At 39.1% G+C, this 17,606-nt stretch overlaps 1 protein-coding gene across 1 annotated transcript in view; it reads left to right on the top strand.

Annotated features, from left to right (window-relative positions):
- The window catches only part of LOC133650561 (neuroligin-3-like), a 55,514-nt gene that overhangs the window by 10,454 nt on the left and 27,454 nt on the right, over window positions 1-17,606 (top strand). The window contains exons 2-4 of the mRNA XM_062047936.1: window positions 4,567-5,163; window positions 13,849-13,908; window positions 15,701-15,850. Coding sequence (XP_061903920.1) covers window positions 4,683-5,163; window positions 13,849-13,908; window positions 15,701-15,850 — 691 coding nt within the window. The 5' untranslated portion in view covers window positions 4,567-4,682. The remainder of the gene's footprint in view (window positions 1-4,566; window positions 5,164-13,848; window positions 13,909-15,700; window positions 15,851-17,606) is intronic.

Raw genomic sequence — 17,606 nt, 5'->3', positions numbered from 1 at the left:
GCACATTCCAAAGCGCGTATCTCTTTTGAAAATGTTTTTCACGTACTGTTAAGTACAATTGTTACACTATACTGCGCTATAATTTTCAATTTCGTCATTTAATATACATGTCTCACACTACAAACTATTAAAGGATCTAATTAAGGTTATGGTTTGATGTGAATATATCCAAAATGAAGTGCTACAAGGCATGCTGGAAGTGTTCTCCAATAAAAAAAACATTACACAACAAATCATACATCATCACGATTGAGCATAGTGTGAAACATGTACATTGAATGACATATTCATCCATCCATTTTCTACCGCTTGTCCTTTTCGGGGTCGCGGGGGGTGCTGGAGCCTATCTCGGCTGCATTCAGGCGAAAGGTGGGGTACACACTGGAAAAGTCGCCACCTCATCGCAGGGCCAAAACAGATAGACAGACAACATTCACACTCACATTCACACACTAGGGCCAATTTAGTGTTGCCAATCAACCTATCCCCAGGTGCATGTCTTTGGAAGTGGAGGAAGCCGGAGTACCCGGAGGGAACCCACACAGTCACGGGGAGAACATGCTAACTCCACACAGAAAGATCCCGAGCCCGGGATTGAACTAAGGACCTTCGTATTGTGAGGCACATGCACTATACCCTGTTCCACTGTGCTGCCCCATTGAATGACGAAATACAAAAATATAGTGTTATTTAATTTAAAAATTGTACTCACGTATAAGAGTCATTCAATGGGCCAATTCATTTCTGTATTTCTTGTATGTATAAGATTCATAGATGAATTTCAATGGGGAGCACGTTCGGCAAAAAAAAAAATAGACCGTATTTGCAAGGTTGTTTTAATGTTTCTTGTTGGGACTGGAACAAAAGTACAGAGGATATGATGTGAAAATGTTGACTTTCCAGTAGAAAAGTCCAAAATGTTTGATGTATTGATTGTGAAGAAGTCTGTCTTTCATGTCTCCCCTTGCACAACCTGTATTATTTTTCTCCTGCCTTGTACTTCATTAAATTACCTTCCTATCCGCTCTTCGCTCACCGTCTCTGCATCCTGCAACCATGCGCCACTGTGACACTGTCTTTTTTTTGCAATTGAGGCATATTGAGTGCCGTACCTTTTTACAACCAGTCAACTAGGGTGTTACAGCCTGTCTCCTTTGGGCAGCATTATGCTCGTCTTCACTACGACTCTGGCTTCTAAACATGAAATCATAAATGTAGATTCCCCCATCCAATTAAAACTATTTAAAAAATAACAATTAATCAATGATTTAATTATAATTTCCCCTAGTCAATCAATGCCCAGCTCCAATTTCCAGCTGTCAGAGCTTTCAGTATTGAACCTAAATGGCTCCAATAGACTTTTACGGCTCGTATAAGCCCCCATCAAGTCTTTTAATTAACCTGAAATGGTTTGTCTTTAAGACGGTGCTTCAGTTAGCTCATCACACATGTTTGTTCTGGGATTGTTCAACACTTTCCTAAATGCTTTCTTTTAAATCCTGTTTCCGACAGGGTCGCTTAGATGTGAAGCCCAAACATTACCAAATGTGATTTGAGAGATTTGGGTTGTCTTTGAGATGTTGAAACATCCGTCCTCTAAAGACGCTTGAATTTTCTTTCACTTTAAAAAAATGTGTTTTTGAGACTTGTCTTTTACATAAGTGGTGCTTCACACCTTTTATCTATATGCTTAATCCACAGCACCACCAACATGTCAACAGATGGCTCCTTCGCATTCCTCCTCCACTCAAACACTGAGCATGCAGTGTGATGTGCATTTTCTATCGTATATTTGTTCTTTTAAGACGGTTTGTCTTGAATGCATTTGCATTGGCAAGATGGAGAATACTGATATCAGATGTACATCTTTTCACAAGTTTTCAGGTGTCAATACAGATTATTCAATTCAGTCAAATTAAAAAATAGTTAAGCATTACACTTCTCTTGGCATTGTGTACCAAAATATAAAGAATGCATGAAAAAATGAAAAAAACGATGTATTTGATAATGTCCTGTATCTCAAGAGAAAGTATGTCAACTCTATTCCTGGGGTTGGAATTAAAATAAATATAGGGATAAAAATGGCTTAGGCTGCAAGCTATCATAAACGATTGTTATTTAGTGTGTCTCTCAATAGAAAATTTCTAGTAGAAGTTTTTCACCTCCGATACCAATATTGGGGCCATGAGTATAGGCCTGTATTGATATTGATCCGATACAATATCGGCAAGAATCATACATACTTTAATTGTTTTGTTGTGAGGAATGTTAGAAAATGTTTTATCCAGTAAAATTAGTCAAACAGATATGGTAGGTATAAAAAAAAACACTGTATTATTTATTATTAACCGTCTGGAAAGCTGGCTTTAAGTTGAAGTGTAGTGGTAAATAGTTTTTGGCGACACCTAGTTCATTCATTTAGTTAAGTTTTTGAGGCAGTGAATTGAATGGTGCGGACACGTTTTTTACTGGATACTTTCTAGTACACTGCATGTGTAAGTAATATGCAGCTATAAATAGTTGATACTTGATTATATTGACAAATGTGTTTTAGACTACAATATTGTCCAATTACATAAAGTCTAACTTCTGTGCTATGTGTGCTTAGCTGTTGTGTAGCTGCCAGCTCCTTGTAGCCTATAGCCTACCATGTTTACCGTTTGTAAAAATGACTTCACTAAAATACAAGAAAATACCAACCTTGTCCTTATTGGACAACATTTAGATGGTTTTTCTACATTTAAAACACTTTCTTGTTTTTAACATGTAATGGTGGTGCTTTGGTAAAAAATGTGCATAGATTATGTTTTACAGACCGTCTTCAAGCGGCTTTGACCGTATTTTCAGTATGCGCCATATGTGCCTCCACTTCGACTACGTTGTCTCCCCACCATCCATGCTGTAGTTTTTAGTGCTTCCATATGGAGTCTACTGCCAGATATAAATTAGAGCTATAGGCTACTTTGTATTAAAAATGGCAACAGCCGAGGATGCATGTGCATGTACAAGCCAGTCTGCCTCACAACAAGAGGATAGCAAAAAAAGAAGGAGTTTATTGACTACTGCGTCGGACTAAAATGGCGGACAAGCGCAAATCTCCTTCGGTAAATCTCCACCATTTATTGATAATCCGTTAACGCCACCAATTGGAACATGTCACCAATTGGACAAATTCCTACAGAGCCCCTAAAGGGACATGGGGGAAAAAATGTTTTAGATATGTACAGTATCTTGTGCACACGAGAAACTATCTCGTGCTCACGCAAAAGTTTCTCGTGCGCTCAAGATGTTTTCCCGTGAGTAGATAAACATATCTAAAAAAAAGTGTTTCCCATATGTCCCTGTATGTTTCTTGTGCTCACGGTAAAACATCTCGTGTGCACGAGAAACTATCTAGAGCGCACAAAAAACTTTTGTGTGAGCACGAATTCTCCTGCGCACGAGATACATATCTAAAAAAAAATAAAAAATTCTCCCATGTCCCTTTAGGGCAGGGGTGTCCAAACTTTTTCCACAAAGGGCCGCACGAGTCAAAGCATGAACGGGCCATTTTGTTATTTTATTTCGTAAAAAAAAAAATAATAATAATCTAAAACACACATAAATTTACAGACAAAACTATGTGTCTGCTTCGAAATAATTATTAGTATTAAAATTAGCTGCCATATTTGCTTATTATGCTTACATTTTTACTGTTGTTTTTTTGTTTGATTTTATTTCGACAATATGCCGCGGGCCAAAAAAACTTGAGCTGCTTTAGGTGCTCCGTAAATTCCAAACGACTGGAGGAAGTTTGAAAGAAGCAAGATTATTTTATAAATATTTCCGCCATGCCTCCATGGTTTGATTTAAATATTTTGGGACTAATGCAGGACCCAAACACGCAAAAACGGGTTCCAACAGGCAAGAAAAGTTGGTTTTGCATAATAAGTCCCCTTTAACTGGCTGCCAAGCACAAGTAAACACACTGCAGGACTGCTTGTATCAGAGCCTTATATCCAACAGTTTAGATGCAAGCCGATATTGTCCTATACTTGTTTTTTGTTGATATCGGACCAATATCTGACATCAATATCGTCTTGAAACACCCCTACTTTCTAGTCCTTGGAATTACTCTGGATTGGGAAAAAAACAGACACAGAGAGGAAAAAATAGTGTGTAAGTAATTGATTGCTAGCTTTTACAGAAAATATAGTGTTATTTGATAATGTGCTGTATCAACAAATGGCAAGCCATGATTCCTCCAAAGGCTTGTATTGATTGGAACTCAAAAAGGGTGTATTGTTAAAGTCACTGGGCTTTCCAGAGCAAGGTCTTGCCTGGAGATTGTTTACAAAGGGAAACATGTTTGTAAAAATGATTTGAATTCCTACTTTTTGAGGAAAATGTAATTATGTTTGTGTTGGTTAACCAAGGGACATAATGTTAAAGCCACTAGACTTTATATAGTGAGATGTTACTCAGACTAATGAAAGGATGTATATTAAATATTGTTGCTACATTGATGCTACTCGTGATGTAGTAGTGTTAATAATGTTAATAAATGTATGACTCTTTTCTTTTCAGCTGCATTGAAAGTGGTCAATACGTGGAAGAGTGAGTGATGTGTGTGTGACAAGCTCGAAGGGGCCAGAGCTGACACTACAGTGTGCATTTGTGTTGCCCAAGGACACACACACACCATGTGGCTGGCTACATTTAAAGACCGTCTGTTGCCTGCACACCTGCTACACCACCAAAGGACTGTAACCATCACCCACTGTGCTCTTCTCTGGTGGATATTATACTCCTGCTGGCCATTTACCAAGGCTACCAGCCAAAAGTTCTACCCGACGGTGACCACTCAGTTCGGGAAGCTGCGAGGTCTGAGGGTCCCAGTGCCCAGTGAAGTGCTCAGACCTGTTGACCAGTACTTGGGCGTGCCCTATGCTGCACCTCCCATGGGAGAGAAGCGTTTCATGCCCCCGGATCAGGCCTCGTCTTGGTCGGGGATCAAGAATGCTACCCACTTCATGCCCGTGTGCCCCCAGAACATCCACAGCACTGTGCCGGAGATAATGATGCCCATATGGTTCACCTACAACCTGGACACGGTCGCCTCCTACATTCAGGATCAGAGCGAGGACTGCTTGTATCTAAACATCTACGCACCCACGGAGGACGGTGAGTTGACGGAAATGATCAATCGATCGCAGCTGTGATTGATATCATTGTGTGTTCATGCATGTGGGTCAAGGGATGACGTAGGGGGTAATGTCAGTGATGACATGGCCCTATGGCTGACAGCTAAGACATTTTTTGGGGGGTGGGGCCCAAAGTGCTAAGTCATTAAACATATGCTTTTAGTATTCTGTGCAATCCTTTGTGTGGACTCACAAGAACCATTATGAAACTGCAATATACAATTACTTTCCCTCTCGGACACATTAGGTGAACTATTGCTGAGGTAAGGTAAGGTTCAGGTATTACTCTGTTTGAACTGTGTAGAATTTCCAATAAGCATATCGCACACTGGCTGGCGACAACATTAAGAACGCTCCAATGCAATATTGCTGCTTTTACCAAGATAACTGGAAATAAATGGTTGTAGATGGCCACAAAATATTCATTTATAGTCATATAAAATAATCAATTTTGCGTGTCTGTCTTCATGAATATGTAGAATATATGCTGATTATCAGAACACCCACAAAACTGGAAGGAGAAGATGTAAATACAACTATTTAGCACACAAAGTGTGATTTATCAGGACTATAAGTTTGCTGCGGGGGCTGCTGTGCATCTTTATTGGTATGTCTAGAACAGTGATTCTCAAACTGTGGTACTGGCTCCATCTAGTGGTAGGCCAAAAAGTGACTTGATTAAAGTACAGTGTTTTATTTTCCTATATTCAAATACAGTGTTACTGTTCAAACTGTGTGCAATGTTCCAAAATGTTAAATATCCTTTAAAATGAAATATCTGCCCTGGTTTTTATAAATACTTATGCCTACTATGCTATTATATTGGAATGTTGGTAACTATGGTGGTACTTGGAGAGACAAGTTTTTTCTGAGATGGTACTTGGTGAAAAAAGTTTGAGAACCACTGGTTTAGGAGGACGTGCAAACTGGCAGTTGTGCATAAATAGCTGTGAGAAAGAAGGTGATCGCACTGCAGCTCCCTCCTACGTATGCTTGTCAACATAGATTTCAGCAATATAATTTTGGAATTTGATCGTTTGCGCACACTGTTTAGCGCGTGGTATTTGGATCCTAGTAGTTCAGGCCCTTAGTCTTGAGAGTTCCCATAGAGCAGTGGTCCCCAACCTTTTTGTAGCTGCGGACCAGTCAACGCTTGAAAATTTGTCCTACGGACCACGGGAGGAGGGGGGTATTTTTTTTTTTTTTTTCATAAAGAAATACAATCAGGTGTGCTTACGGACTGTATCCCTGCAGACTGTATTGATCTATTATGATATATAATGTATATATTGTGTTTTTTATGTTGATTTAATAAAACATTTTTTAAAAAATATATATATTTTATTTTTGTATTTTTTATTTTTTTCTTGAGCGGCCCGGTACCAATCGGTCCGCGGACAGGTACCGAGCCATGGCCCGGTGGTTGGGGACCACTGCCCTAGAGTGCTGTCAAAATCAAATGTCTATTGTAGAGAAGAATATTAGTTAAGGGAGAAGTCCGGCCCCGCGGTTCTTAACTTTCTGGCGAAGTGGCCCCCAAAACAATTGAGTTGAATATCCCTGGTCTAGACATTGACATAGTACAGCATACAAATTCCTTTTTCCTTAAGTGTAAAATACATAAACTTAAAGATACTGTAAACTTTCCAACCGCAAGGATTATGTACAAAGCACACAACAGGCTACCAGAAAATTAACAACAATTCTTCTCAACAAGGGAAGAGAAATACCATTTTAGGAATGAACAGAATATACAACATTTGAATTCATGCACAACATTGAATGCATTTAATGTATCTTTATGTGCACTATGGAATGGACTAAAAAGGAACTTAAACAATATGATGTAATGTTAGACACTTAATATTGAACCAAGGGTTGGATTAAAGAATTTTAGCTTCCTCCTACTTCTTTCTGGATTTGTTGGTGCTGAACATTTTTAACATAATCCAAATACATTGTATTGTATTGTATTGTATTGTTACATGTTGTGTTATTCGAGTCGTACCACGAGTCAGACTGTGTGTATTGACCCTCTGCTTGCTGTGACCATGTTGCCAAGCTCAATTCTTGGCTACTTTTCTGAAGAAAAGAGCTTAAAGCAAACAAAGTAGTGCCTCTTACCATTTCCTGCATGGCTCAACATCGTCACAAATGGTTTTATGCATTAGAACTTCATGCACAATACATTAAAACCCAAAACAAATTCTGATTTTACAAAGATAAGTAGACATGCATGGCTGTAGGTGACTGCAATCTGCTTTCCTACAACAAAATGATGACCATTTGCTCATCTAATGAGCTAAAATAAGACAACCAAAAATAATACTATATTTTTCGGACCTTAGGGCGCACCGAATTATAAGGTGCGTTAAAAGGATCATATTATGATTATTTTTTTCTACATCTAAATCTCTTCTTGTGGTATACATAACATGTTATGGTGGTTTATTGGTCAAAATGTTGCATATATTATGTTTTACAGACCATCTTTAAGCCACTTTCTTCAGGATGCGCCAATTTGTGGGCGACCTTATTTACGTGCTTCCACTTCGACAGCAGCTTTTCCCCGTCATCTTTGTTGTACCGGTACTTTTTAGCGCTTCCATTGCGAGTCTACTGACAGATATAAGTTCGAACTGTACGCTACTTTATTTTAGAACTGGAAACCGCGCAGGATGAATGCCGCACAACAAGAGGATAGAGAAAAAGAAGGAACTTATTGACTACGGTGCAGACTTCAATGGCGGACGCGCGCAAATTTCCGGGACTTATGCAGATCTCAAATACCCAACAGCAACTCAGTTGGTAAGAAAAGTTGGTTTTGCGTAATATTGCGGAACAAAACGGCAGATAATATGTCCCCTGATAGGTGCCATTTTGGGGTCCTTATACCATACTTGCCAACCTTGAGACCGCCAATATCGGGAGGTGGGGTGAGTGGGGGGCGTGGTTGGGGGCGTGGTTGGGGCGGGAGGCGTGGTTGGGGGCGTGGTTAAGAGGAGAGTATATTTACAGCTAGAATTCACCAACTCAAGTATTTCATATATATATATATATATATATATATATATATATATATATATATATATATATATATATATATATATATATATATATATATATATATATATATATATATATATATATATATATATATATATACTTGACTTTCAGTTAATTCTAGCTATATATATATATATATATTTATATATATATATATATATATATTTATTTTATTATATATATAAATAAAAGAAATACTTGAATTTTAGTGTTCATTTATTTACACGTATACACACACACACACACACAACACTCATCTACTCATTGTTGTACTTGAAAGTACAATGCTTTGTTAAGGGTTGAATTGTCCATCCTCTTTCTATTCTCTGTCACTATTTTTCTAACCATGCTGAACACCCTCTTTGATGATGCATTGCTGTGTGGCACGCACAAAAGTGCTTTCATCAAATGCACGAGAGTGTGGAATCTTCCATCTCTCCCTAGCATGGCCCAAAACCGGTCAATCCTTGCTTCCTGGGGAAGATCTTCCCTGGCAAGCAATTGGTACTCCAGTACTTGTACCCGGAGGCTGGTCAGGTCCAATCGCAGTCGCGGCAGACTTTTTTTGGGGGGGGCGTGGCCTCCAGCTCCGGCTGAATACCGGGAGTTTGTCGGGAGAAAATCTCTGTCGGGAGGTTGTCGGGAGAGGCGCTGAATATCGGGATTCTCCCGCTAAAAACGGGAGGGTTGGCAAGTGTGCCTTATACACACAGTACAATAATACCCGTATGTTGAAGCACAGTACGTCTGACTTTGGTAGCCATATTGCTCTGCATTCCATCAAGTGGTGTGTCTTCGTAGCTTACCAAAGTCGTACTAAAACATTTTGACAGCTTTTTGAGCGCCGTGAGTAATGTTCTATATTCTGAATGAAACATCAAAGTTATAGTGTTGCTTGCTAACAGGTACTTGCTGGCGTCATTCATTGAACAGGCGTCAGCCTGCAGTCCACACATATCTATTATGTGTGACTGCCATCTACTGGTCACACCTATCATGACTCCTTGTACCAAATAAAAATGCTTCGAGGTCGGTAAGCTCACCCAGAATAATACATACATTAGACGCATTGGGTTATAAGGCGCACTGTCCATTTTTGAGAAAAAATAAATGAATTTAGGTGTGGCTTATAGTCCAAAAATACAGTAGTACTGTGGTAGCAGTACACCACTGCAAACTATAACCATAATTAACGCAATGTCACTGTGCAGTGTTTCCCATTAATTTAGTTATTTGTTGTGGACCGCCACAAATACAGTTGGACTGCCACAAAAAGATAAACACTAGAGTTGGGATTCATTGCTCTCTGTAGGGAGCCAGTTTTTGAAGAGACGTTCCTTTCATAGAGCCTTTCAAAAGACAGGCTCGTTATTATATTTCTTTTTTTTTTTAGAGTTTTTTTCAGAAGTTACTGTTTTTTTATCAAGGAAATAATGTTATAAGATAAGATTTGGATCTGAATAATTTAAACATTCTCCAATGTATACTATATTTGCGGAAAGTATTGTAAAATATTGATTATGATTTTATGGGGTTTGTGTTTTCATCGTAAACATTCCTTAAGGTGGTACCTTATCTCCATGCTTTGACAGTGAAATCCTTGATGGCACAATAAAAACTACACAACCTACAGATAACCTCCATTCTAATCAACTTTGCCGAAATTTTCCACACAAAGGCATTTTAATTTAATAGGACTAATAACACATTCTATTTAAAGAGCACTTTTCAAGAAGTCAAAGAAACTTTACAGAGTAAAAAATAAATAAAAAGTACAAGAGTTTAAAATAGCAAATATCCATCCATCCATCCATTTTCTACCGGTTGTCCCTTTCGGGGTCTCGGGGGGTGCTGGAGCCTATCTCAGCTTGTTTTAATAAAACACAAGAAACTCAACAAATGCCGTTTAAAAATGCATACAGAAAGCAATATTAAGATATTATAATGTGATAAGTTACTAAATGTGAAAGTTCAAAATAGTTATGCATTGAAAGCAGTGTGCAAAAGGTGTTTTTAAGTCTTGAAGGTGGTAGGGTCAGCAGTGTCTCTGATGTGTGGGGGAAGTGAGTTACAAAGTACTTCTACAATACTACAAAATATGACTAAGACAAAAAAAAAGTGTCACAATTTATAAATGTGAATGCGAAATTGTACTACCATACCCGGTGTGTGTGGACCTACCCGAGGCTACTTAACAAATCAATAACAAAACGACAAACCAGAAAAGTGCTACCAAATGTCGCTACGTTTCATTTGACTCTGGCTCATTTCCTAGTTTTTTTTTTCAACCGGTGCGACTCCATTCCAGTCAGGTGGCGTGCATTTACAAACGGCTCGCAAACAAACGGTTTGCCACTGCGAATAAGTTGTTGTCGAACTTGCACCTGGCTCGTTGACAACAAGCTATCCATACACTTGGGTAAAACAGAATCCATCCTGTTTGGGTCCCACATCAACCTTAAGAAAGTCAATGACTTCACCATAAAAGTGGGTGACATTGTTATCACCAGGAAAGATGAGGTCACCTACCTAGGTTCCATTCTAGAGGCTAACCTTTCCTGTGATAAAATGGCAACCAAGGTAATCAGAAAGGTTAACCAACGAACAAGATTTCTCTACAGAATCTCCTCTCTGGTCAACAAAAGCACCTTGAGGATTCTGGCGGGAACTCTCGTTCAACCCTTTTTCGATTACGCATGCACCTCCTGGTACCCCAGCACCTCCAAAACCCTCAAATCTAAACTCCAAACATCTCAGAACAAGCTAGTCAGGTTACTTCTAGACCTCCACCCCAGATCCCACCTCACTCCTACCCACTTCTCTAAAGTGGGCTGGCTCAAGGTGGAGGACAGAGTAAAACAACTTGCACTGAGCCTAGTCTATAAAATCCACTACACCTCCCTGATACCGAAGTACATGTCAAACTACTTCCTTAACGTAAATGACCGCCATAACCACAACACCAGGGGGAGCTCCACTAACCAGGTTAAACCCAGATTCCGAACTAACAAAGGTCTTAACTCATTCTCTTTCTATGCCACATCAATGTGGAATGCACTCCCAACAGGTTTAAAAGAAAGGGCATCTCTATCCTCCTTCAAAACCGCACTAAAAGTTCACCTCCAGGCAGCTACAACACTAAACTAACACCCTCCCCGGATTGCTAATCATCAAATGTAAACAATCAAATGCAGATACTTTTTCGTATGCCTTCTGATCTCTCTCTCTCTCGCTCTCTTTCTCTCTCTATATGTCCACTACTTGCTGTCCATATCCTACCCCCTCCACACCCCTGATTGTAAATAATGTAAATAATTCAATGTGATTATCTTGTGTGATGACTGTATTATGATGATAGTATATATGATAGTATATATCTGTATCATGAATAAATTTAAGTGGACCCCGACTTAAACAAGTTGAAAAACTTATTCGGGTGTTACCATTTAGTGGTCAATTGTACGGAATGTGTACTTCACTGTGCAACCTACTAATAAAAGTCTCAATCAATCAATCAATCAAAGTCGTCCACTTGAAAGAGTCGTTCAAAAGACTCGACTCGTTCACAAACGTCACATCTCTGGCAAACACATTATTCGAAGAATTAGGGGACTAGTTTTCTTATGATCCTTGACTAATGTGTTTGTCAGGGATGTGACGTTTGCGAACGAGTCGCGTCTAGCGCACCAGGTCTGCAGCAGAATAGGATGAGGACAAATGTCGTTAGTATAGCTACCGCTCCTTTTAACGAGGTGCCTCCGTCTTGTTTGGGACATTAATCATGAAAACGACAAAAAGAAGCAGCAGAAAAACGCTCATATGTAGGCCCAAACACTTTTTTTGGCCAATTATGCAAATTTGACAATGGCGTCATTACATCGCAACCACCACAAATATATTGCAGTTTTGCAGGAAACTTTGCAGCATCTAAAACAATCGCTATGTCAATATCTGGTGGGATACATTGTGGTGGTCCACAATCATGCAGTGAAGGTGTACCGAAAGTTGTCTTTCCCCGCTGAGCTTCTAACTAGGGAGGACAATGACTTTGGGTTCTTCGGTGCAAATTAAAAATGGCATTCACCTTACATTCTCTTTTGTATTTTATGGAGGCCCCATCCTTGCTGAGACAGGGCGTCTGTTGGGGGCCAATTAGCGAGGTAGAGGAGTCAACTTTTGTCTCTTGCTGAATCCCTCCTTGTTTTTCATGGAGTAAAGATGTGAAATAAGGCAACAAGGGAACATTTGGTACATATATGCCCAGGATCTATATACTACCACAAATTATTCTGGTATAGTTAATACACCACTTCTAACGTCACTTCAGTTTGTGTGAAATGGAAATATTGTTTAAAAAAAAACAAAAACCTGCATTTGGTTGAGCTTGCGTATGGAACACGGCTCGACGTGAGCGGTGGTCGCCTAGCAACAGCACACAAACAGCCTGCTTGACAGGAAGCCGTCCAAAATGGTGCAGTCCACATTTAATGAGGCTCTCAGTCTGAGCGCTGACGAAAGGTCTCCTCATCTGAATATGGCTTAATTAAACACATCCATGCATATTTGCATAATTTACAGTTCAAAAGAAGTACACTACATATTGGCCTGCCCTCATTTGTATTCATAATATATTCACAAAATGTCCTCAGGTGTGACATGATGTTATTTGCTGGTTTCCCTTGCTTTTATCACATACGTACATATACATTTTCGGTGATAAACGTACAACTTAAAAAAGATCATGCTCAGTTCTGACACTTGAACATGTTTTTTTTTTAATGATTATCATTGTATAGGTATACACATTATTTTCCTAGTGATAGTATGCCAATATGGAAAATGGGACTACATTGTAGTCTGTCCATCATTGTCAATCATAGTCTGACAATTTCATAGTTAACTAGTTTGGTACAGTTCCCCCATATTAATATGGGCGAACTGTACCAAACAACTTTTTTTCACAGCACACTAAAGATATTAAAAAGTGGGCTTATGGTCAAAATAGTAATGGGATAGGCTCCATCACCCCCGCGATCCCGAGAAGGATAAGCGGTAGAAAATCGATGGATGGATGGATATAAATGGACCTTTTGAAAGGGAAAAAATGATCCATGTATAGGTTTTGACCATTTATGTTTTAGATATCCATGTAATTGTAACTCCTGATTTACATATACAGTATACAGTATAATGCAACTGCTAGAAATTCATGATGTCACTGAGCCTACCAAAATGTAAGATTTTTTCATTACAATGTCCATAATGCAGTGTCCCAGCCCTTATTACATTCTGTAACAAATATTGTGGCCTTATGCACTAAAGCAGCAGCTGTGCCATACAGAGCCTAACCGCCATCCCCACTTAGTTCTTGTTTATACAAGACAGACTTGCGTACATCACTGGTGTTTATATAATGGTGTCACTGTCATTTTGTGGAAAATTACAGCAAAAGGGATGGGTTGTCTTTTTGTCCCGTTATTTATGGATTTTGGTTTTTGTTTGCTTGATTGGGCAGCATATTAATTGGGGAGCAGAGTGCCCCTCCCCCATGCATATATCAATTCAATACTTCCTTTTTGTGTTTTCGTGTCATTTGCAGGGGGCCAACACAGGAAAAAAGGGGCGTCTTTTTCTCACGCTGAGACTCACATATCAGAAGGTATTTTGAGCTTTTTTTGTACCGAAGTTAAGTCAGGCAGTCAAATTAAGGCTTTTGTGGTGATGAGTTGCTAATTATAGTGGAGACAAATAAATGATTGTATGGGAAACACTCAAACAGTAGGGGTGCGGAAAGAAATTGGATTTACATCCGAATCGCAATTCTTATTGCCCTGATTCTAAATTGATTCCTAATTTTAAAAAAATGCTTTAAAATAAATAAAAATAATATATATTTAAATAAAAAAATAATATATTATACATATGTTATGTCTGGGTCGCATGGTTTTGCAGCAGTCTTTTCCCCAAAATGCAGGACGTCAGGAAGCAGCATGCAGGTAAGACGTTGATTTATTCCAATGACGAAGGCAAAATACGAAAAGGGAAACGTGCGTACGGCAAAACTCAACAATAAGACTAGCCAACAAAGTAATAAAAACCTGTCAAATATAAACCTACATAAAAAATACATTGAAAAAATGTAAGCAAACAAGACTGCCATTTAGATTGTGGCGCGAGGCAGGAGTAAATAGCTCTCTGATTAGTGGCCAAGGGCAGGAGAGCGTCCCGACCACTAATCAGAGGCAGGTGACGAAAATCAGCACCCATGGCAACTAAGATAATGAAAATAACCCTCATTTGTTTTCTTAGTTGTTTTCTTAGTTGCTGAAACAGAAATGACTATATAAATATATATATATATATATATATATATATATATATATATATATATATATATATATATATATATATATATCCATTGTACATTCCCCCATCCAGTCACACTGGTTTCTGTGGTGCACAGCTTTTGCCCTAGTTTTGCAAGGCATATCATTGATATCAATGATATCAATGATTGGGCTCGAATCCTGGTCGGAGTAGATTCTAGGAAGGTAAATAAATGTATGTTTTAATGATGTTAAAATTATATTATACAGTTTTTGCAACAATTGAATTCCTATAAGCATCAAGTTTGATTTTTTTTAAAGTATAACAATTGTTTCACATGAATAAAAAAAAGTGGAAAACACTTGGTAATGGATTCTGCTTAGGGCCACTGCACTCAAAGCAGAAAACACCACAAAATGGGCTCCAAAAATCCATGTGTTAATAATTTACATATAATGTTGAGACGGTAGAGGCTAATTTCATAAAGACCTTAGGATGGGTATTCTATAATTGTCATTAAAAAGAGATTATTTTTGCAGGAATGTGTATAATTTGCCGTTAACTAAGATTAAAGTAAACCGCAATCGAAGCGTGAACATGGGAAAAGATTGTTGTGTCGGAGAAGCACTGGCCGTTTTATGCCGTGCACTAAACCGTTTAATAGAAAAATAACCCATTTTTAAGATAAGCCTTCAATAGTGTGGTGCATTCCTGTCCAAAACTGTTGTCTTCACACCTTTAAGCCACGCATTTAAGCTTGTGCATCCATGTGGTATTGAGCTCTAAAATTCCATATTAATCCCAGCTGAGGCCGACTTAAATCAATACTTGAATGTCTGCTTTAAAAGCATAAATAAGAATAGTGAGTGTCATACAGTAGCTACTTTAGGACCGGCTGAGAGTTTAATTCATTCACTTGCCTCTGAGTGTATTTTACCAAGTATCTTTTTACTGTTATCGCATCTTCCACACTATAAATCTGCCATCTCGGCTTGCTTCTTTCCGCAGTCTGTAACCATACCTCACACAGCTGTAATACAAAGTTTTAACAGGACTGTGTTAATCTTACACTGCTTTAGTGTTCCTGCTGCTGTTTTCATTCACTGTGTGTGTTTACTGTGCAGATATAAGGGACTCGGAAGCTCGACCTGTGATGGTGTACATCCACGGAGGCTCCTATATGGAGGGCACTGGGAACATGATGGATGGCAGCGTGCTGGCCAGTTATGGGAACGTTGTTGTCGTCACGCTAAACTACAGAATTGGAATACTAGGTGACGACAATGTCTCTAACCTTTTAAAAGGGTTATATATATGGCTAATTAGTTTGATCAAAGAAAGAGTAAACTTTATCACTGCTGATTCATTTCCATTTGAACTACTGAAAGTTATTAGAAAATTTGAAAAACACAGATGCATTGATTTACGTACAAATCAAGCTATTTTTTGGGCACACGTTGTTTCAATTAGGGGTGTACCAATCCGATATCAGCAAAAAACAAGTATCGGATGATATCAGCTTGCATGTAAAATGTCCTATAGCTCCGATACAAGCTTACTTGTGCAAAGCTAACATCTAAATGTCCTCCAATAAGCACACAATGTTGGTTTCTGCTTGTATTTTAGTAAAAAGCTAAGCATGTTAGGCTATAGGCTACTAGGAGCTAGCAGATACAACACAGCTAAGTACACAATAGCACACAAGCTAGGCAAACTTTATTTAACAATATTGCAGTCATTTGTCAATGTAAAGAAGTATCAAATAAGTATAGTTGAATATTACTTACAGATACAAAGTCTCCAAGGCAGAAGTGTTTTGGAAAGTTTCCAGCAACAAACGTGTCTGCATCATTCAACTTACTGCGTCATGAGATTAAAGGCCTACTGAAACCCACTACTACCGACCACGCAGTCTGATAGTTTATACATCAATGATGAAATCTTAGCATTGCAACACATGCCAATACGGCCGGGTTAACTTATAAAGTGCAATTTTAAATTTCCCGGGAAATATCCGGCTGAAACGTCTCGGTATGATGAGGTATGCGCGTGACGTAGTCAGTTAAACGGAAGTATTGGTACCCCGTAGAATCCTATACAAAAAGCTCTGTTTTCATTTCATAATTCCACAGTATTCTGGACATCTGTGTTGGTGAATATTTTGCCATTTGTTTAATGAACAATGAAGGCTGCAAAGAAGAAAGTTGTAGGTGGGATCGGTGTATTAGCAGCGGACTACAGCAACACAACCGGAGGACTTTGTTGGAGAGCAGACGCGCTAGCCAGTGACCTCACCTTGACTTCCTACGTCTCCGGGCCGCCAACCGCATCTGTGATCAGGTGAAGTCCTTCGTCGCACCGTCGATCGCTGGAACGCAGGTGAGCACGGGTGTTGATGAGCAGATCAAGGCTGGCTGGCGTAGGTGGAGAGCTAATGTTTTTAGCATAGCTCTGTGAGGTCCGGTTGCTAAGTTAGCTTCATTGGCGTCGTTAGCACAGCATTGTTAACCTTCGCCAGCCTAGAAAGCATTAACCGTGTATTTACATGTCCACGGTTTAATAGTATTGTTGATTTTCTATCTATCCTTCCAGTCAGGGGTTTATTTCTTTTGTTTCTATATGCAGTTAAAGCATGATGCTATCACGTTAGCTCGTAGCTAAAGTGTTTCACCGATGTATTGTCGTGGAGATAAAAGTCACTGTGAATGTCCATTTCGCGTTCTCGACTCTCATTTTTAAGAGGATATAGTATCCGAGGTGGTTTAAAATACAAATCCGTGATCCACAATAGAAAAAGGAGAGTGTGGAATCCAATGAGCCAGCTTGTACCTAAGTTACGGTCAGAGCGAAAAAAGATATGTTTTGAACTGCACTCTAACGTTCCTCATCCACGAATCTTTCATCCTCGCTCAAATTAATGGGGAAATCGTCGCTTTCTCGGTCCGAATCGCTCTCACTTCTGGCCGCCATCACTGTAAACAATAGGGAACTTTGCGGAAATGTTCAGCTGACTACGTCACGCTCCTTCCG

This window comes from Entelurus aequoreus, linkage group LG05 (assembly GCF_033978785.1).
Source record: "Entelurus aequoreus isolate RoL-2023_Sb linkage group LG05, RoL_Eaeq_v1.1, whole genome shotgun sequence".
NCBI lineage: Eukaryota > Metazoa > Chordata > Actinopteri > Syngnathiformes > Syngnathidae > Entelurus > Entelurus aequoreus.
The sequence above is the reverse complement of the archived record's forward strand: the minus strand, read 5'-3'. Positions and strand labels throughout refer to the sequence as shown.